The sequence below is a fragment of the Haemaphysalis longicornis genome, unplaced genomic scaffold (assembly GCF_048455015.1).
Source record: "Haemaphysalis longicornis isolate Haplotype H1 unplaced genomic scaffold, Haemaphysalis longicornis Haplotype H1 scaffold_1, whole genome shotgun sequence".
NCBI classification, from domain to species: Eukaryota; Metazoa; Arthropoda; class Arachnida; order Ixodida; family Ixodidae; genus Haemaphysalis; species Haemaphysalis longicornis.
In genome coordinates, this window is record NW_027526203.1 from 357,478,902 (window position 1) to 357,501,414 (window position 22,513).

Below are 22,513 nucleotides of genomic sequence, written 5' to 3' on the forward strand. Positions count from 1 at the left end.
CTTCGGTAGCTCGCTGCTGCATTCTCCACATACAATTTATAAGAAGCTTGAGAAGCAAAAGCTTTCAAAACAAATGAAGCAAGGGGTTTGCAAAGTGTGTGCCCAAGTGAGACTGATGCAACCGGGACTCTGTGTCGTTTCCGGAATTCGTTCAATTAGCCAGCTTGCTGGCATAAGCGAGTATGCGTGTAAGCGGGTGTGCGTGCTGCTGTCTTGGTATACTGTGTCCACGCCATGTTAGCACACTGCACATGGCGCTGGTGGCAAGGCCCAATTTTCAGCTCCAGAAGAGTTTACAAATCACTGCATGCCGTCAAAACTGCAGCGCTGACAGAATTCGCTTCAGTTTTGAACGATAAAGTTGGCACCCCCACATGCAAGGAACCGTGAACTCGGGTGTTGCCCCACTCACTGGCATTATGTGGAATAGCACACACAAAATTTAACACGGGCAACAGAAAAAGACACGCGACAGCCCTTGTCTCCCAGCTATAGCTCATCAAGGATTTTTTTTTAGTTCCTACGTGACAATACTCCACGGTAGGTCTGAGGTCTCCAGTCAAAGCGTTGGCTTGTGTGTACAAACAAACAAAGCGTGGGGAAGGTGTAGCAATGTGCCTGCATGCTCGGTAATCGTGGTTCAGTGCACTCAACCAGGGAGCTCATGCGAAGAAATGAACTGTGGCAAATGCACATCTGTCACGCCGAAACTGAAACCGAAACCAGTTTGTCGGAAACTACTCTGGCACAGTAACACAGGCCAATTAGCTTCCTGTCCACCCTCCCTCCATAGCTTTCTCTCCATTGCCACAGAAAGTTGTCCACGAGTATAGCTGAATGCCACCACTACAAGGGCAGTGCTCTGACCCAAGAACAAGTCAGCTATGGGTGAGGGGGCTGATGCAAATCTTTAATGGTAGACATGACGCTATAGCTGTAAGTGGTGACACAACAGTACATGAAATCATCAATTATGTTGTGACCAGCAGCAATGCCTTTTCCCCGTTATGGCGGCGCATCCAATTCCAGTGACTTCTTCACCTGTGACGTCAGAGCAGTGCAGTGAAGTAGCCTGTGTGTGGGTGTGCAAACAGTTGGATCCTGTGACCACATAGAGACTGGAATGAGCAGAGAAGGTCCAGCAAAAGTTGTTCTGAGCTAATCATTTATTTAATCAAAGACTATATAGCTTTGCTGCCTGTTCATGTTTTCTTCACAAAAGCATTTACAGATATTTAATTAATTTGTTCAGCATCCTTACAGCTAAATAAAGGAAAAAAGACATATTAAGGGTGCAAACCCTTTTAGATGAGCCTTTTATTTTGCTCCAGGGTAGCTACTAAAGCATGCTTGAGGAATAGTTGGTTTTCTTACCTGAAATCCCTAAATATTCACTTCCATTCAAAAATATTCACTTCAGTTTAAAACTGTTCGAACAAAATCGTTATTCGCTTCGAAAGTAAAAATCACTATATACACACCCCTATTCACTATGCTTACTTAGAGAAGTTCTGCAGTTATAGGGTACAGTAATACCCGACTAACTTCAAGCGGCAATAACTAGAAATAGATTCGAGTTAAAGCAGATTTTCGAGTTTAGCAAAACGAAAACGAAAAATTAAAAATTTTAACGCTTGTTACAATAGCATGTTTTACCACTAAGCACATTTAGTTGGATCAATTTAGAATTATGTTATTGATGCATTTACGTGGCTTGCAAGGGAAGTATGAGCCAATAACATTTAACTCACAGGAAAGGTGGCCACATCATTTCAAAGTAAGATGTAATTTTGCTTGCCAGGAATGCATCTTGAAGCATTCTTCAAGTCTGCTTGCCCTTTATTCTCCACTTCTCCCCATTGCTGCACTCACCTTTGTTAGATTGTATATGCAGCAACCATTTTTTGTCCGCTACGGTCTGGAACCCTTGGGGGTCTTTATCATGTTCCTGTTCTTCAATTTTATTTATAACCATGTCCACAATATCCGCATCAGTCACATTGGCAACTACTGAGACGTCCTGTTCGCAGCAGACATATTCTTCAGAGTCTGCGTTGCTATTGGCTCCAGAGCTTATGCAACCTGAAAGTACTAGTACATTATCACCATAGGTCATCACAGTTGTCAAAATTTGAGTCTCTAACTCTGTGGAATTCGTCACACAGGAGAATTCTGTGTGTGCAAAGCAGATTGTGATGGAAGAGTCAAGCACGTACTCCCAGGCATTGTTTATGAATGTAGTGTTCCCAAAAGGTTGACTTTGTATTCGTTTGCACCTCCATACACTAGCAAAATTTTCTGCAGTGGACTTTAAAGTGAAGCTTTATTTGCTTCTCTGGTGGCTTTTGGTGGGGATGCTTGCTGCTGTTCCCCTGGCCAAAAGCGCTGCTCATGCCTGGCACCTCCTCTTTGCCCGCCGTTTCGGTGGCAACAATGAGCATCCTGGGTTTCCCACAAAACCACCAGATGGCACGCTGGTCTCCGTGAATATCATGCCCCTGCCACCATCCTCCATGCCTGCCGCCAGTATGTCTGAAGAGCACGTGAACATGCGCCAGCAAGATTGCTAAAAGCAGTTCTCACAGCATCCAGGACATCCAGGCCAAAAAAAAGTGTCACACAGAGCAGGAACGTCTTCACTAACAGCGAAATGTGGTGCAGACCGTGAATGTATGCTCGGTATGCTGGCTCGAAGACACGAGTCAAGGCTACAGTGCATGGCAGCAATGAAAAACGAACGTCATGAGAATTACGCCCACAAGCGACAAGCAGAACAAAAATGCCACACGCACTTTTGTGTCAACTTAGTTTTTCCAGGACGCCCATGCAATCATTTCAAGTGATTTTACTTGAACTTCATTGGGCAGTTCAGAACACTGACATTAGTGACAATTTAAACATATTGAAAGCTTCACTTTACGTAAATTCTCATATGCGTGGGATCTGCCAATTTTTCTTCACAGCTGTCAAGTAGTCTCTATGATGCCGTGGGCCATTGGTTGTTGAAGCCCAAACGTCATGTTGGAAGACAGAAATTTTATTGTAAAGGCTTCAGAAGTTACCAATTTTACCATGATCCGAGCAATTATCCACAGTGAATACAAGTTTGTGTTTGTCCTTAGCCAGTTTGCAGTCTAGTACAGGGACATAATCTTTAAATAATGCCGCTGCCATTCAAGTGGTCTTGTGACATTTATAAATGGCCTCTTTTGGCAGGTGAGCTTTTCTGAAGTATCAGGGAATCCGTGACTTGCCCATAATGAAAAGGGCCACCTCTTCATCACCAATAGCATTTACTCCGAAAAGAATACTGACGTTATCCTTGTGTTGCTTGGTTCCTGTGCATGCTTTTCCCTTTGGCACAAATCTCGAACTGGGCAGCAACAGAGTAGACTGCTTATAATGTATGTCGCGGGGGCCTCATAAGTCCGCACTATAAACAGTACTGCACTAGAAACAAAACATGCACGAATCCAACCAAATTGCAATCTGCCTTTCACTCATTCTTTGTTTATCATCACTCAAACGAAGGCCTCTTAAAAATAGCGGCGCGGTCTTTATTTCGTCCTTTTTTTTTCCCCACATAAATGCTACTGCAGGGTTTGCAAGCTGTTCCACGGTCTTACTAGGGTGCCTCAACACGCGCATCCATCGGGGCACCGCAGGTCTTGAAAAGCAAGAGCACGGCTTTAACTTTGTGTTTGTGTTTTGAGGGAGCACATCTATATTTCTTAGCATCTATGAACGGATGCCGCGGGACAACGTGATAAGAACGCAAGGGGGATTTTTTTTTTTTTTCTACCTCCGTTTATGTTCGCCATGCCAAATGCAGCTGCTTATCAGCACAGCGTACTGGTAGGAGAAATCTTCAGCGTCACAGCTCGCTATCTCCAGATGTTTGAAAATGAAAAGGGCAGTTGCTTATCTGCACAACGTTACAATAGAAATGACAACCGTGCAGGGGGGGCTCGTTATCATCCGAAGTGCGTCATCAGGCAAGGACAGTTGCGGTTATCACGTGCATGCAAATGGAACACGCAGACTAACGGGTGCCTATTTTTTTATTTAGTTAAAGGAGAGCATGGAGCACGCGGTGCATAAAATGGCTGATTCCGTCTTTTTTTCTTTCTCACGACCCTGAAACAATGCCCCAGCTGTGTCGGTCGATCAGCGGCTCAACAAAACACCGCACTATAAACGGTATTGCACTTTGGGCAACCGCATTATAAGCGGTAAGCGCATGCATTGACTTCTATGGGAGGCCTACCAGTGGCCAGGAAAACCCACGTTATATCGTCCCTCACTATAAGCGGGTATGTTATAAATGCCCTACACTGTATGTTCTTGTCACCTCCTGCAACTTGGCAGCTACGCCCCTTTTCTGCAACTGTCTTTTCAACTGTGCCACTTTCACCACATGTAGACTTTGACACTATATTGTAACGGGACATGGCGGACAATTTCCCATGAGGTCATGTCCCACCATTCACGACGAGGATGTCGACGCCAACGAAGGAGTGGCTGGCATGCAGCCTACATGCGCTCTGTCATTGCCTCTTGTACTTAATGTCAATAGATCATCCATCATCTGCCATGGTTCCATTTTTCTGTGTCCTGAAGACACGTAACAATATTGTTCTGCTTTTGGAACGGATTTAACCAGCTGAAATCAGTGTGGCCCATTTGCAAAAAGCGTGATGCACTTTTTTTTCTCATTATTGCACTAGTCACAGGAATTTTGCATTTTTAAACCACCCTAGGAGCGCTGCTTCCCCGTCAGATAATTTGGAGCTCCGAACTTTCTTCCTGTTGCTCGAGAAACTTTGCTCAAATCCATCCAGAATTCTCTTATTGTTCAGGATTGTGAACAGGGTCGATGCTGGAACACCAAATTTCTTCACAATGCCAGACTTTGCCTTGTTTCGTTTCTTAACTTCTTTGATGAGCAGAACTTTCCGCTCTAAAGCCAATGCTTTGCAGTGCCTAGACAAAGCCATTTTTGCGATGGTTGAGGTGGTCATTGGGACAAATGCTGTAAAGCCGCAAACAGTTAAGGCCTGAACGGCGAACAGAATGAACTAAAAATAGGTCCTTTTTCTAATAGCATAGCAGTCCGAACACTTGGGCGATACAAGAACGGTAAAAACGTGGGCACAAAGCATCTCGGCACAGGCCGTATGGCGACATTCCCCACATACTTAATAAGTTTTATTCATCGGAGAGCATGTCCAGTACATGCTCTCTCTCAGTACATCGCCCACCTGTCTGCCTTTCACCATCTCACTTTACCCCCATTTCTGCCTTCTACTCCACCAGATTGCCATGTGGAAAAACAGGGGGGGGAACGGGGTGGGGGGGGCAATAAGGCAGTGGTTGGGGAATGGGACTTAGGCTACGGCATGCTGCTTGCTGTCCCATTGTTCAGCATCTGTTTTCAGGCAATGGAAATCTTATTTCCACGCACCTTGGAGCGTATCAGACTGTGCCAGAGTCAATTACGAAAAGGGTGTTTTCCGGAACCTTCCGGGAAGAGGTTTTTAATTATCTGGAGAGTCCGCCAAATTCTTTCCAGGATAGTTAGGGAATGATACATGGTGTGTATAGGCAACATGCCTAGACAACAAATTTCCCACACTTAGTAGCAACATTTTTTAATAAATTAAAAAATTATAAAAGGGCCATCACAGCCATTGCGGCAACAGGCCATTTCTTACTTAAATGAATACTGGAGTTTCAACACACACCTTGTGGATTACAAAGAAAGGATTTATAGCACACACATGGGGGCATTTTCAGAGCCTGTTAGAAAGATTAAAGGAGTAGTGACACAAAATTTCAAAGCTGGGATAACTGTGTAAAATGCTTCCTTTTTACCAGGAGATATCTTCCAGCGAGTTTCAACAGTAGCCATTCGGTATAACATATTTTAAATTCATTTTAATCTCTGCCGGCACGAGAAAGCCCATAGCGGGCCAGCATGACATCATCTGCTACTTGCCCCAATTTGCCGACGCCGGAGCTCCTGTGATGTAGCCGATGCACTCGCTGCAGTTGGCATGCACTGCTACACCGTGTGTACACGTCATAGTTTTGAGACTGACGTCATGCTGCCCGAGCACGCGGGGATGGTGAAGACCTCGGCCGGTCTGGGCGAGCGCTCATGCTCGCACGCTCACGTGTCCAGACCGGCAGTGGTGTGACAAGAATGGTGACGTCACGTGCTACCTCCTGTCATGGTGGCTGCTCGGCATTCATTTTGTCGAAACCGAAACTGACACGAATAAACGACACCATAAATGATTGTTTACGCTGCGGTCGACGGTCTAATGTGCCATTCCATGATTAGTGGGCTAATACGTACCTGCCAACTCTTCCGAATTTTTCGTAAAATGTACGAATTTTGATGCGTCTTACGATTTTATGAATCCTGCCTGAAATTTAACGAATTTTCAAAAAAACGGGGGCGATCTATTTAAACGACACTGTGGAACCTGCGCCGCCACGAGAAAGCAATACGTAGTCTTGTTATCACCATCTGCGAAGCTGCAATTTCTGTCGTCTTCTCGGGGTGGGCTATGCATCTATATCCAGAACTTGCTGCTACCTCGGCAAGCCTGCTTATAGCATGTTGTTCACGGGCCGGTTACGACTTCCGTGTTCGTGGCGCTCTTTGTATGACTGCCGCGTCCTGTGCAGTAAGACCCGTGGTACCACCGCGGTAGTTGCTTCGCAGTGCAAAGGCGGGCTTGAAGCCGCAAAAGCACTACAAAGTGTTCTCGAAATCGTACATATCTGAATTTGCTGCCCTTCCCAATGGAGTTGCTGCTCATTACTCTTCAACACTGACGGTTTTCATGTATGGTTTTGAAAACATGAGAACGCGTAAATAAAACGTGAATCATTTTAGACTTAAAAATTAAAGTGCGCTGCCCACCACTTCCCCCAGTCCGCAGATATTATGAATTTCCATGTCACCAGGTTGGCAGGTATGGCTAATACGATGTCGGACAAGCTTTGGAAGTTTTACGATTCATTTTTGCTAAAATGCTTTGCTACACTGCTAACAATTTGGGAATGGTTATTCCAACGAATGGATGGGAAATAAGAAAAATAATATGCAGCTTTCATTGCCAGTTCAAAATCGAACAAGTGCTCAGAAAATACAAAAGGTCGAATTTTAAGCTGCTTCTTCTGTGTATTTTAATGTTCCTGTCATGGGCAATTTCTGTTAGTAGTCCTTGCTGGAATTTGCTGCCATGCTTTTGTTTTTTCTATAGAGCCTAAAATGTAGGTGGGGTCAGTGTCAGTAAGGGGCCCCACACCGGACATGCGTGTGAGTGATGATTGCCTTTTCCTGCTCGCTAAGTGCAATGCAGAATGGGTAAATTAGTTGCAGTCAGTCAGTCATTTTGATTGCTGTCTTTTAAATGATGCAGCTTTCATGTCTTTTGTATTGATGATCTCCTAGTATACAGTTCCAAAATTTTGTACTTTTAATTTCATCGACATTAACATTACAAACCCCAAGTAAACTATACAGTACCGTGTTATATGTGTACGCACGTGTGTGTATATTTATTTATTTATTTGCTTACTCTGTATTGTTATATATACTGATACTATACAAAGTGTACCATAATAGGTATGTTGACATCTTGTAACTGCCGTCTTTACACAATTGTGAGTCGACTCAAATGTAAGTCGCCCCTACATATCGTAAGGCCAAAAAAAAAAAAAAAGATTTACCAGTGGACGCATTTGAAGATCCAAAACGAAAATTTTTTGCCTAGTGGCTCCACTACTACTTGCTCCACTTATGTCGTTGTCCTCGCTAGGGGAGCTGTCATCATCGCGTCTGAAGTCCCACAGCACATTGTCATCGAGTGAAATCCCACACTTCACAAACTGACCGCACCACAACATCGCTTGGAACAGTCACCCACATTGAGAGCACCCATCTGCTCATAGCCGCCCGGGAGGCTCTTTTTTACACCCTCTTGGTGTAAGTTCGCTGCCTTCGGCCACCAACCACTCGTATTCACAGCAGAGCAAGTCCTTGAAGGGCTTGTTCACGCTGACGTCCAGAGGTTGCAGCTGCCCCGTCAAACCACCGGGAATAACGAGCATGTCTCTTCCCCTTTCCGCAGCTCCACCTTCACCTTGGCTGGAAAAGGACCTTGACACAAATCCAAAATAAGGAGGTTTGGAATGTATTTTCTGAAAGACACTTCTGGCCTCAGTGGCCACACTAGATAGTACCACCCAACCACCGCGTCTTTTCATCATGTAAACCCTTTTATTAATGTGGACAACTAAGCCTTTGGGGAAAACTTCTGAAGGCATCGTCTTCTGTTTGAAGACAATGTATGGGCGGAGCTTGGTGCTGCCCACCAAGCATGACAGCGTGACTGTGAATTGAAGCTTTTCTTTAGTTTTCGTGAGAAGCTTCACCTCGCGGGCTCCTTTCATGCTCACCATCATGTTACTTGTCATGTCGAAGTAGACTGGACTTTTATCAGCACTGCTGATTTGGCCTAGCAAGTATTGCCGCGAGTCACACAGCTTCGGGGAATGCCTATGGAAGGCAAGGACTTTCTCCTCATGCAGCAGGCAGCTTCTGGCACACTGGTTTGCCAACTCAGAGAGAAGCCAGCCCTCTTCGTAAGCTTCGACGGCCAAGCCCTGCAGGCTTTCAAATGTGTTCTTGGTATGCCAGCTTCCACAGCGAAGGCCCAGGCTTGTGTAATGATCATATCGCACATCACTTGAGGTGACCAGTCTCATATGTCGGTGATGCACGCTGCAAGCTTGGCCTCCAGCTCCGGAAAGCGTCCTGACTTTGGCCCGTAGAAGCTTGCTAGTTTGGCATCGCTGTTGAAAATCTTGACTTGCTGCTGCCACCAGTCCTACACTACCTGTTCCGAAAAGTCGAATTTGCGTCCGCTGCGCAGTTTTCTGTTTTTTTGGCATATACAATACTAATAGCCCTCTTACACGCAGAGGTGAATGAGTGCCGCATGCTCTTTGAACCTGGAAAGCCCATAATTCAGAATGCAATGCATAAAACATGCCAACACCACAAAACAAGGAAATGGCGCCAATTGACTGATCTCGCTCTTCGAGCCTGACTATATCGAACCCGTTTATGTCAAATTATCCTTTATAGTGAACTATTTCTGGACCCAGTACATTTACAATGAGAAATATAGCAAAAACTACACTTATATCAGACAAAAATACCAACGACAACCTATCGAACACCAAATACCACAGATGTACCCCCCCCCCCCCCCCCCAGTTGGCTTTCCCTCAGGGTGGAGGAGAAATTCCGCCAGCACAGCCCAAAATGTGGTTTAACTCAACCCCTCATGTGCAGCGGGCAGTGCATGGTGCAGCTCTTTCCCCTCCCTCACCTTGCTCTAACCTATCGTCACTGCACCATCGTGCCGTGTAGCATGCTTGTAAGGCAAGCCATACACCCCCCTCTTGCAAAAAATGATCCCGGCCCGTCCGCCATGCTTTGTTTTCATTCGTTGTGTTTGCGTCATTCGCGCTTTATGGGCTTTTTCGGAAATGTAGTGGTCGTGGCTAGTGCTAGTGTCACTAAATAAAAGCATTTTTAGTGTCTCTAGCTAGTGCGAAGCGGCCAAATTTGCCTTTTGCAGGGAAGATGGCGATCGTAAATCGAGTCAAACTTGGTGAGAGGTTGGATGTCCCCGTCAGGCATGATATTCCTTGTCGAAGTAGGTTCTGGGCAGATTTTACTTGAGAAACTGTCCGCATTTGCTTCAGATCTGCCAACTTGGGCGTGCCAGTGATGACTCAAAATCACGGGGAGTGCAACGAAGCCACCACTGGTGTTGCTTCAGTGTGGAGCAAGCTGTCAGAATTTCCGAACACTTACCAGATCAACGGTCGGCAAGTTTGTGAGTGTGGACATTGCCTCCTGTATTTTGCAATGCCAAACGCATCGCCCACTTCTCAATGGGAGTGAGTGGGATGCCTGCAGTGCCCACATGTCGTCAGGTGGAACCCTGAGCTTAACTGGGATCACTTCACCGTAACTCAATTTGAGAGTGACTTGTACCTGGTTGAAAGGCAACCGATGTTTGAGAATGCCAAAGTAACAGCGCTCTCATCAGTGATAGAAAACTCAGCTCCATGGCGGAGCATGTTACACCAACAATGCTGCTTTCCACCACGCGTCGCCCTGAGATTAACCGGTCACGTGACTAAAGCACTGGGAATGCTAGCAATTGGGGGAGAGTGGCCGGAGTAGAAGGAAAGGTGTGGTTGACTGCTTGGGGCTGATGCATTTGGCATTGAAAAAATGCAGGAGGCAATGATGTAGATGATGGTGTCACGACCATGGCAGAGTTTCGAAGACTATATTGCCGACATCATACCGAGCAAACATGAAAGAGGCACAGCGCGGAAAGCAACGGCGATCCTTTGCCCGCAACCTCCAAAGTGATTGGTTCCCTTGTACTAGTCTGGCACTTCGCAAATGTGAAAGATTGCGGCCTCAGCTGCTCCAACCTTTTAGACGATGTGAAGAAATGCGTACTGTCTCCAGCAGCGAGGTTATTCAAGCAGAAGATGCAGGGCTATTTCGTGCGAAAGTAAGGCAGTGTCACCAATGTTTTTATAAATGCTATGTGTGTTTGACGTCCCATTGCTTAGCTTGCTTGTATCGAATTATCCCCTATAATGAACTTATCGGTGTTGGTTTTCGAGTTTGATATAACTAGGCTTGACTGTAAAAGCTAGTGCTAATTTACTGACAGAACACAAAACGGGATTGGTTGGGAATGGCCGCGACTTCTACGATTGCAGTAGCAGCCCTTGAAGTGGCAGTGGTGTGGTGCATGCAGTAAAAGGTTGAAAAAAAAAGTATTATTCCAAATAAGTTCACGAATTAGCTGAGTGCTATGCGCAGAGCCGTAGAGTCAATACAAACTTGCAACCCCACTGTCACGACCCCGATACATTGTTTGTCTTGCTTTTATTGGCAATGCCATGCTTTGGTTTCGATTGTAAGTTGGCCCCCCTACTTTGGATTTTGAAATTTGAAAAAACAAGTCGATTACAATTGCGTAAATATGGTAAGCATGTTTATTGCTCCTAAATGCATGCGCAAGAGCGTGCGCTGTTGGTGAAGTGGCATAGTCATTTATTAACTATCACTTTAGCAATGTGCTGTTCTCTTCTCAGGTCCTGCCGTAGTGATTTAGCGTCAAGGTGTTGTGCTGCTACACGTGGTGTTGAAGTGACGGCTGTATCTGTGACACAGCTGAAATTCAAAAGCACCCACACATTTGAAAGGTCATCACAGGTGAAAAGTCGCAGGCAGTCAAAATGCGTTGCCCTTTACTGCAGCAAGCCTCATAGCTCAAACATAGAAAGTGCAACCAAGACAAATGACGTGGAAAAAATGTTGGCAGAGTGCTGAAAGTCGAATGGCAGTCGCACTTATTAGACCCTACACTGAATGTTTTAGGGTCGAAGCCCCTTAGGGACTCTGGCTGTCGGTGTATCGTGCCGTCATTGTCGTTACATGTAGTCACGATACTAAAACACCGGGACGCTGGTTTTCCAACGCCTCGGGCTAGAACGTTTCATCTCCGTTGGCAAAAACACACTCTTAAAGTACCCACTGGGACACTCGCTTTCCAACGCCTCATGTTAGAATGCTTCGTGCTTCTAAGACACGAGACTTTTACAGCCCAGCTGTATACCTATATCCCCCAAATGGCTTCATCTCTGTGGGCGAAAATGCCAAGGCACCAAGTGCATTTAGGCATGGCCTCCTGGCAGCCTTCTAGTTCCTGCTGGTTGGATTTCAGCATTTAGATGCTATGTGGAGTGAACATATTAACCCTCCGGTTTAGGTACTTGCCTTTAATATCATTGCTGACGTCATCAAATATGCTATGCAGCGAGAGTTTAAGTTTTGTTTCAAATTGCTAAATTTCTCTGTGAATACAGCATCGTTTGCAAATAGAGAAGCGGTGAGGGCACTATAAAACACCAAATCTTTTGAATAAAACAGTTGTATGTTGCCTTCATGTACTCTCAGAAGCACAGCACCAGCATGCCAGTAGTTCAAACACAGTCAAAGCTGTCACCATGCTTGAATTACAGGCTCCTTTAAATCTTTGCAAACTTTTACAGCCACAAAACCCTGGTTGTCGGCAACTTCATAATGAGTAGCAGTGCTCAAGAGGAAGTTTTAATTAATTTCTCTAAGCTTTGCCATTAATAGCAGTGGTGTATTTTGAGTTAAACAAAAGACATTCATAGCTAGCCAATTCAAAAAAATAAAGTTGCCCCTTATTTTTTGGAAGCAGGAGTGCCACCTAGTAACTGTGCCCAGCTGAGTGTTAATGCTGAAGACCGTTGTTTTGATGGCCTTTGTTTTCTCGCTGTTCATTGCAGGTGTGTCGAAGAAGGCTAGTTTCATCACACCTGTGCCTGGTGGCGTCGGTCCTGTGACGGTCGCCATCTTGATGAGGAATACCTTCCTTGCTTATTCTAGAGCAATAAATTATTAGTCTGGTCAAACGAATGCTTGGCATTTAGCAGTGGCCTGGAATGACATTTTTGTCGTGTCTGCAAAGCCTTGTCCAGTCGAACCATGCAACAATGAAGTTACTGAAAAGGGCTTCCCTAAAAAATTTGTTTTTGTAAAAATTGTTATTAAAGCACAATGAGAACATAAGGATTCTACTCTTGCAGTTCTTTACTGCAGGTGTCAATGGTACACACTTAACTCAAAAGCAGCTTGAGATTGATTGATTGAAGCATTCATTTTTTCTCAATTCAGCATGGGTTTTAAGAGATCATGTTGCATCCTACAGTTCTTTTTGGGTGCTGTATCTGCCATATGCTCTTCTTCCTCTTCTCGTACTCCTATCACCTATATGTGATGTACCGCGGCTCCCTTGTAGGCAAAATACACCTCTCCAAATGCACTAGATGTGCACTAGATACAGGCCAGCTGATGAGCAGTTTTATGCTGAAGCCGCTAGTTTAAAGCCTATAGCATGGCTTGTGTGAATCCCAGCTTGCACATGCAAAAAAAAATGAAAATGAATTTAGGGGTGTGGCAATATCAAATTTGGGACTGCAAATTGAACATGAATAGTAAGAACTGATTGCAAATCAAGTCAAACCTTTCTAATACAAATTTTTTGCTTTAGTGGGTATTGAGCCTCTAAAACATCGCCACACACAAAAAAAAGACAGCTTGTTGGGACACCTCGCATCTGAGTGTTGAAAATAAATTGAAACTGAATCATTAAGGTGACGTAGCACAGATGGGTACAAAAATTTGGCACAAATTGCCATGAAGAAATGTGGGTTTTCAACATGCAGTGAATAGAGGGAGTATGTATTGAACTGGCTGCAAACACTGCAATCAATAAAAAAAGAGGCCTTTTCAATGCATGCTATGTGCTGGTATGACCAGTACTCTAATGCAGGTATTGCCAACAAAATAATTACTCTTGGTTCCTCAATTGTCATCTTATTGACAAGAAACTTATTTTCTGCTTATAAATCGTACACAAGTAGCGAGCGTTCCACTTCCGCTAACCTACACCAAAGTTAGCATGCGCTTGTTTCTCGAAGGCTTATGCGTGTTAGGCCTTTTTCACAGCTTCGGCGTCGTGCGAAAAGGCAACGCAAAAAGGAACGTCGTGCAGTGAAGCTTGAAGGTTCCTATTGCATGCAGCAAAGCCAACTTTTATTGAGCCCCTTTATCCGACAACTTCAAATACTTCAAGCGCTAAAACTGCCCTGTGAATCGAGTGGTAAACGCTATTTTACAGGTATAAGAAGTTTCGAATATTCACACTCTTTCACGGCAAGATGCGGGACAACTAAAGCAAAAAAAATTCAGCTCAGTTTGCTTTGTGCGAGCTAGGAAAGAAAAAATGTCATTACAAGTGCAAATATCATAAAAGAGCTAAATGTAATAACATTTTAGTATACTGAAGTGAGATTTTATTCAAGTAACGCTGCACCTTTTAGATTTACGCAAAGTTTCAATGGCTTAAACACTGAAGGGAAATTATTTTTCAGCTTTGAAAAGGACTACACCGGTGTTAATATAATTAGGTGATTTAAAATGTCATGTGTGAAAAATCACAAGATTTCTATCAGTGGTAGGAATGCACAACAAGTCAGAGTTGTCATTTGTTTGAATTATCTGTGGGAAAAAGATGATCAACCACACACTTTGGTGTATTGCTTTATTCACAAGCTACCATAAGCTCAACTTTTAACTTGCTTGAGGCACCGCATGCGAATGCGAGCCATACCGCTTGACCGATTTCATATTTTCTCTTGAGGCGACGTTTTCAGGTGATTCTCACCACCTGGAGCGAGCATGTTCAGTGAGGCGACCGAGGGAAGGAGGTCAGGTGGCTGTCACCAGATGTAGTGGCTGTTTGGCCTGTACTTGTTTTCCAGCACTGCCAGCAGGTTTTCCGCACACATCACCGCCGTCTTGACCTTGGTCTCTCTGCCGTCCCCAGCCATGTTGGGGGTGACAACTGGGACATGCGGGAAGCACGGGTGTCATGCTTTAGCCACACATAAAAGTCAGTAAATTCCCAAGTCCTAACGTCTGTTTTTTCTTTAAAGGGGGGTGGGGGCGGGGTGCTAGATGTTGCATCTGAAGGCAACACAACAGACATGCAGTCATTGCGATAGTTCCAAGTTCCGGTATGCTGAAGGTTTTCTGAAGTGGGGAGAGGGGTGAAAAGCATACAGCCAGACCTAGTCCGGGAAGGTTCTGTGTATAAAAATTGTACACTTGCACTCGCATAACCGGTCAGCCTCCATATTTTGTGGCCAAGAACGATTTGATAGCTGTATCAGGGCAATGGGCAAAAGGATAACTTTATGCACTATATAGGCATTGAAAATCTTCTGCCTGTAGGAGTGAGTGAACTTTTAAGCAGCCTTTGATCCATAGAGCCAAGAAATTGCTAGACTGGCATAATAGGTTTGAGGACAAAACAAGTGCCTTTGTCACACCTGACCCCGATGTGACTTCCCTCACCGCGCCTCGACCAAGCAACTCCCCACCCCCCGACTAAGGTCCCTAAAAATTTTTAGGGACCTTACCCCCGACCCACCAGCCCTGACCCCTATCAACCCCTCGTACAACTCCATCCTCTTCCTCTACACCAACTCCCAACGGCGATACCCGCCCCCCACCCTTCCCTCAGCGCCGAACAAGCCTACATCCTCCGTCGTCTACAGACCGAAACCTACTGCAACCACATCAGCCTATCCCACATCTCCACATCTCCCCTTCTCTTTTCCCACCCGACTGCCCACATTGTCACATCCCTCTCAACACCTGCGACCTCGTCTTCTCTCTTCTCCTGCCCCCAACACCCCCACCCCTCCTCTTCCCATGAGCAGTGGGAGTCCGAACTGACCAGCTCCGCACCGGGGCGCAAAGTCGCCCTGGTGCTGCACGCCCTGGAGGCAGCCCGGACACGAGGCCTCCTGGGCTTAGGAGGCTAACCACACCCTTCTACCCTTTCCCTTTAAGCTCAATTAACGTTTCACCAACCAACCAAATCTAAAACCCCCTTTTTTTTTTTTTTTTTTTTAACCTAGTGGGTGTGCTCACAAACCTTAGCTAGGCTAACATTGACAGGGCATTTATTTCTTATCGATGCCGAACACCCGCTAGTATTCTTTGTTTATTTTGTCCGTCAGATGACAAGATAAAAGTATTTTAAAATATTAATTACACATGTCAGCCAATATGAAAATACAAAGAGCTCCTGGACATGTCGGGCAACCGAAAAATGGTAAAGCTGTAAATGCTACAGGTATCCTTTTTTTTTTCCTACAATGAATATACAGGCTGATATGGTCAGCCACTATGGAAATATGTGACAGAGCTGTCAGAGCTAACTAAAAACAAATGTAATGCTCTAAATGCTATGGGTGCCTCTTTTTCCCCCTCTGGTGAAATACATTGTTGAGATAGAGAGAGAGAGAGAGAGTTTATTTGCCGTTCAAGAGAGGTACAATTCTTAAAATATACAGACGAGGGTCCCAAAGTCCCATGACTGCCACGGGACCCTCGATGAGCAGTTACAAATCATGACTTTTAAAGAAACAGCATTGAAAAGTTTATGCAATAGCAAAGGTAAAATAATTATCAGATCATCATTATACAGTAGGTAGAAACCTTGTACAAAGATACAATAGCTATACACACACAAACACACACATGCTAAACACTAAGAAGTTCAGGATGCATAATAGTTCGTGCAATAAAGACAGCACTTGTCCGAAAAAAAAAATAAAAGTAATCTTAATGAGGTGATAAGATTAAAACACAGTGTGATGAGACATATTGAAGATTTACTTTTAAACCGGGGTAAATGAACTGCAAAGAAAGATACTAGTTCTGCAAAAGAAGGTCTTTTAGCGATTTTTTAAATGCCGATAGGGACAGGCCGGATTTTAGATGCAGAGGCAGAGTGTTCCACAAAGAAATCGAAGCGAAGTGAGCACTCCTTTTTCCGTAGTCAGTGTAAACTGTTGGCAGTAAAAAATTTCGTTGACAGGCAAATCTAGTTGGGTTCGGATTACGCAAAAACTGATTATCGATAAATTCAAAAGAGAGTTGGTGGTTGAGTAGTTTAAACAACATCACAGCAATGTTGTAATTAAACAGGCAGTTGATTGACAATACATTAAACTTGCGTTGCAGTAATGTCGAACTATAGTAAACAGTACTATTTGAAATGATGCGCAATGCTTGGTTTTGGATGTGTTGAACAGAGTGCAGAATGTATTTATAAGTGTTGCCCCATGCAATTATACCATAATTCAAGTGGCTGTGAATGAATGAAAAATAGAGCGACAGCAACGTATGAGTAGGGAAATAATTCCTAGCCTTGAGTAGTGCTCGAATGCCGAACGCAGTCGCTGTTTTTAGGTGGTCTATGTGATAGTTAAACTTAAGGCAACAATCGAGGCGGATACCTAGGAATGTAGTGCAATCACAAGGGGGAATTGAAGTATTACCGAGCGACAAGGAAGGGACCAGCGGCAAGTGTCTGTGGCTTGACCTAAAAACCATAAATTTAGTCTTACTAGGATTAATAATTAAATGATTCTTTTCGCACCAATCCAAAATAATAATGAGAACAGAATTTAATTTATTTGTCAAGGAATTTAAGCATTTGTCAGACATCGAAACGGTTGTGTCGTCTGCGTATAAGACGCAATGAGATGAACCAGCGATATCAGGCAGATCATTGATATAAATTAGGAAAAGCAAAGGGCCCAGAATGGACCCCTGTGGGACACCTTGGTTAGATATTTTGGTCTCAGAGAAAGCATCCGCAGCATATATCACATATTGTCTATCAAGTAAATAGTTTTTCAGGAAGGTTAGCGGGGGGCCGGATACACCATAGGACTGTAGCTTGTTAAATAGAATATCATGATTGATTGTATCGAACGCTTTTGTTGTACACTTGCACTTGAAAAATTGTACACTTGCACTCGCATAACCGGTCAGCCTCCATATTTTGTGGCCAAGAACGATTTGATAGCTGTATCAGGGCAATGGGCAAAAGGATAACTTTATGCACTATATAGGCATTGAAAATCTTCTGCCTGTAGGAGTGAGTGAACTTTTAAGCAGCCTTTGATCCATAGAGCCAAGAAATTGCTAGACTGGCATAATAGGTTTGAGGACAAAACAAGTGCCTTTGTCACACCTGACCCCGATGTGACTTCCCTCACCGCGCCTCGACCAAGCAACTCCCCACCCCCCGACTAAGGTCCCTAAAAATTTTTAGGGACCTTACCCCCGACCCACCAGCCCTGACCCCTATCAACCCCTCGTACAACTCCATCCTCTTCCTCTACACCAACTCCCAACGGCGATACCCGCCCCCCACCCTTCCCTCAGCGCCGAACAAGCCTACATCCTCCGTCGTCTACAGACCGAAACCTACTGCAACCACATCAGCCTATCCCACATCTCCACATCTCCCCTTCTCTTTTCCCACCCGACTGCCCACATTGTCACATCCCTCTCAACACCTGCGACCTCGTCTTCTCTCTTCTCCTGCCCCCAACACCCCCACCCCTCCTCTTCCCATGAGCAGTGGGAGTCCGAACTGACCAGCTCCGCACCGGGGCGCAAAGTCGCCCTGGTGCTGCACGCCCTGGAGGCAGCCCGGACACGAGGCCTCCTGGGCTTAGGAGGCTAACCACACCCTTCTACCCTTTCCCTTTAAGCTCAATTAACGTTTCACCAACCAACCAAATCTAAAACCCCCTTTTTTTTTTTTTTTTTTTAACCTAGTGGGTGTGCTCACAAACCTTAGCTAGGCTAACATTGACAGGGCATTTATTTCTTATCGATGCCGAACACCCGCTAGTATTCTTTGTTTATTTTGTCCGTCAGATGACAAGATAAAAGTATTTTAAAATATTAATTACACATGTCAGCCAATATGAAAATACAAAGAGCTCCTGGACATGTCGGGCAACCGAAAAATGGTAAAGCTGTAAATGCTACAGGTATCCTTTTTTTTTTCCTACAATGAATATACAGGCTGATATGGTCAGCCACTATGGAAATATGTGACAGAGCTGTCAGAGCTAACTAAAAACAAATGTAATGCTCTAAATGCTATGGGTGCCTCTTTTTCCCCCTCTGGTGAAATACATTGTTGAGATAATTCCTAGCTAACCACTTCATTCGAATTTCATGAGGTTTCATGCATGTACTGTACGTTTTCACACATTCCGTGCGTGCAAGAGCGGCTGTAACTCCTTCCAGTCTCAAATGAAGATGCTGCGACTAAGGATTTCCGTTTTAGCTGCCCAAAAACGGTACGAGGGTAGCGGCTTTTTCTTTTATTGTATGGTTAGTTGTTTACTAACATTTGTTAGCGTTCTAAATTGATCCAACTACCTTATTTTTGCGCGTATAACCCGCCCCTGCATAATGCATATGATCCGCATCCCCACTTTCAGCCCGCCGGAAGAAAAAAAATCCTCGCGTATTGCCCGCACATTCGATACAGGAAAGGCTGCACCAAAGCTACTGCTCAAGCAACACATCACATACTATGTGGACAGAAAAAGCGTACATATAGTAATACACTGATTGCGAGGCGGAAATCACAATTCACTCATTGTCACTGCTCTCGCTGCCGCAGTCCTCACTGTTGTACACAAGGTCATCTTCGGTTCCATCCACGTTGTTTGTGATGCAGCATTTTGGAAGTGTTTTTTGCACCATCTCACCTGGAATCGCCCTCCGTCCCTCCATGCCTTGTCCTTGTATGTTTTGCGCAATCGCTGCCATGGAAGGCTTTGTCACGGCTTCACGGCAAAACGCGCATTGCCGTGAAGCTGCACTAAAGGGAAAAACCCGCGTATTATCGGCACCCCTACTTTGCCACTGAAATTTTCGCATTTTTGGTGCGGTTTATACGTACGAAAATACGCCAATACCTGAGTGTTTAAGTCCATGAATTTCAGTTCAGTAACTAAATATGACTACTTAGTTCTGGCTAGTGAGACAGACTTGGCTCTCGAGCACTGCATGCAAACCTGAGTAAACGAGTTTTCGCAAGACGAGTTTTGGGGAAGCATTTCTATCGAGAAGCGCCGAAGTCAGAGTAGGCTTTTTCTATTTAATTTTTTTAAGGAGGGCAATGTATTGAGCCCCTGCATGCAGGCAACACTGGTGATCACATAAAAAGCATTCACAGTGCGCCGCTGTGAGCCTAGTAGATAACTGCAAACATTCGGCATGGGAATAAAATTGCAAAAGTGATGTGTACCACAAATAGACTTTACCTATTTTACCTATGCACAGTTCCTGGTCATTTTGCTTTATTGCAGGTCAAACGTAATGACCTAATTGAAAGAAGAAAAGACATACTCTCTTGAAATAAACGTTAGAGCAATGAAGGTTGACTTCTGGCCAGTAGAAAAATGACCAGAGCTGTGCATGTCACAGGTAGTACATGTGACATGCATGACTGTTGTACAGTTGGGATCTGGCTTGTGTAGAGAACTCAAGTGCATGGTAGTGCTGCCAATTTCAAAGGGACACCAAAGTGATTTTGTCAACCTCTTAATTGTCATTGCAATGTGCAATTCAGTTTGGGTAGTCCTTCATATATGTAGCCGCAGTCTAGGGCCTCGTTCACTAGAACCTGGTAAAGGAAAAAAAAAAACTGCACTTGCTAAATGGGTTTCTAATGTGGTTAGAGGCTATGTTATTTTTACAACGTTTAATGTTAACTTGTTTCATGCTTGGCCCTATTTCTGCGTTATGAACGTACCAACACTCGAATAAATGCAGCTCTTTGGCCTTGTTTTTTGGTTTTTATCGTTTAATCCAAATAATTCGGAGGACAGTGCAATAGATACGACACACTTGAATGAAAAGGGTCATATGAAAAGGGTCATATTAGCTACAAAAACTACTTACGGGAAATACACACTTCAGATGCCAGCCTTATTAAATGATGTTTGCAATTCTCTTCACTGACTCTATGAAGGCATCTCAGCGACAGCTTGTGAAAATTTCTAGATCTAGACAATAATTTTTATCTCGCTGCAGAACTACACCTTCAAGACTTGCCATTAGAGACATGCAGTCTCATCCAATCTATGTACCAATCTCCTCCTGAAGCTTACAAGGCATCCATTGGAAAATAATCTCTCTCTCTCTCTCTCTCTCTCTCTCTCTCTCTCTCTCTCTCTCTCTCTCTCTCTCTCTCTCTCTCTCTCTCTCTCTCTCTCTCTCTCTCTCTCCCGCCCTTTAGAGATCATGTGAGTGCAGACACAAAAGAGAAAATTTCGTATAAGAATTTGGAAAATAAGAAAGTGGAGAAAAAATGCCCGCCAGGTGGGATCCGAACCCACGACCTCCAGAATACCGGTCTGGAGGTCGTGGGTTCGGATCCCACCTGGCGGGCATTTTTTCTCCACTTTCTTATTTTCCAAATTCTTTATCTTGACTAACTACATCCTCCCCTTTGCTTTCCGAGGTTTTCTTGACTGCCAATTATTATTTCTGTCTTATTTCAACGAGCCCCTCATTTCCTATATATATATAAGGGTTGGCAGTCAAGAAAACCTCAGAAAGCAAAGGGAAGAATGTGGTAGGTCATTGAAACGGATAAATAATTTGGAAAGACAGAAAGAAAGTGGAGAAAAAATGCCCGCCGGGTGGGATCCGAACCCACGACCGCCAGAATACGCGTCTGGTGCAATGACCACTACGCTACAGGCGGGGCTGTGCTCTCCTCCACTTGCTCGGGTATTTATGTTAAGGTAATTGTTTCCTGAGCTTGGGCTTGAGTAGCTATCGCCACTCCGACTACTCGGGGTGAAGGGGGCCTTCTTTTTAACCCCCGGGCCGTGACTCGAGCATGTACGACATGTCGAGTAGTCGAGCAACATTAAACCCTCATAAGCTGCCTATGGCACCATGAGTGCCAGAACAGAGACCCTCGCTATGCATGTTGCGAATCAGAATGAGAAATGAAGGGCTCGTAGAACTGAGAAATAAGGGTAGGCAGTCAAGACAGCCAAGGGAAGCAAAGGAGAAAATATGGTAAGTCATTTATTATCTCCGAAACAGATACAGTGGAGAAAAACATGCCCGCCGGGTATGATCTGAACCCACGACCAGCGCCCTCAAATAAGCTGATTGAAAGCAACTGCTTCGCCTGTCACCCGCCCGAAGAGACAGCGCATCGCCTTGATAATGGCATGCAAGGAAGGAGCAGCAACAGCAAGTTTCGCGGGGCGCGTGTGGCAGATAAGGCACTACCTCGGTCACGATTTCTTGTTTCTTTTTTTTTTAAATTTCATTCTGGCTAACTCAGACAGCCTGTTCGAGGGCACTGCTTCATGATGCGGGCGGGAGCGCCGTCACGTGGTATTTTTCATATTTTGCTAGGTTTATTTATCAGTCAGAATAAATGAGCACGCAATTAGTTCGTCGCTGAAAATACCGCAGTTAAATTCCTCTCGTGGTACCTATATGTGTCCCATTGACACTTCGATTATTAAGACAGTACTTTTTGAGCTAAATAATTATTTAATTAACGAAAAAATTACTGGCCGATATTCCACAGTACTGGAAGCATTTTGCGCTAGGTTTTCTTCGAGTAACGCCATTTGTCTTTTTAAAAATCTTGGTGCATGATAGCTGGGACACCCTGTATACACTTTTTTTGTCACAGAAATTTTCTCGTTCTTTTTCTGAAACTACTTCTTTTGACCGCACAGTCTTAAATGCACATAGTGTTAAAAGCTCGTGCTCCTGTTTTCTTCTTTTATCTTTCTAATATCAGTAAAACAGTATTATTTTTTTAGATTTAACTAAGAATGTCCAACAATAGAAGCTTCAGAAACTGTAAACTTCGCTCAGTCAACTTCGGTTGTCGGATCGGTTGAAGGGGGGGGGGGGGGGGGGGAGAGG

At 44.5% G+C, this 22,513-nt stretch overlaps 2 protein-coding genes across 2 annotated transcripts in view; one reads left to right on the top strand and one right to left on the bottom strand.

Annotated features, from left to right (window-relative positions):
• The window catches only part of Nmdmc (NAD-dependent methylenetetrahydrofolate dehydrogenase), a 28,752-nt gene extending 16,184 nt beyond the window's left edge, over nt 1–12,568 (top strand). The window contains exon 6 of the mRNA XM_077686125.1: nt 12,439–12,568. Within this exon, the coding sequence (XP_077542251.1) occupies nt 12,439–12,554 (116 nt within the window). The 3' untranslated portion in view covers nt 12,555–12,568. The remainder of the gene's footprint in view (nt 1–12,438) is intronic.
• Nucleotides 12,569–14,197: 1,629 nt separating this feature from the next.
• The window catches only part of LOC144154968 (glyoxylate reductase/hydroxypyruvate reductase-like), a 34,266-nt gene continuing 25,950 nt past the window's right edge, over nt 14,198–22,513 (bottom strand). Inside the window, exon 9 of the mRNA XM_077686126.1 lies at nt 14,198–14,558. Within this exon, the coding sequence (XP_077542252.1) occupies nt 14,434–14,558 (125 nt within the window). The 3' untranslated portion in view covers nt 14,198–14,433. The remainder of the gene's footprint in view (nt 14,559–22,513) is intronic.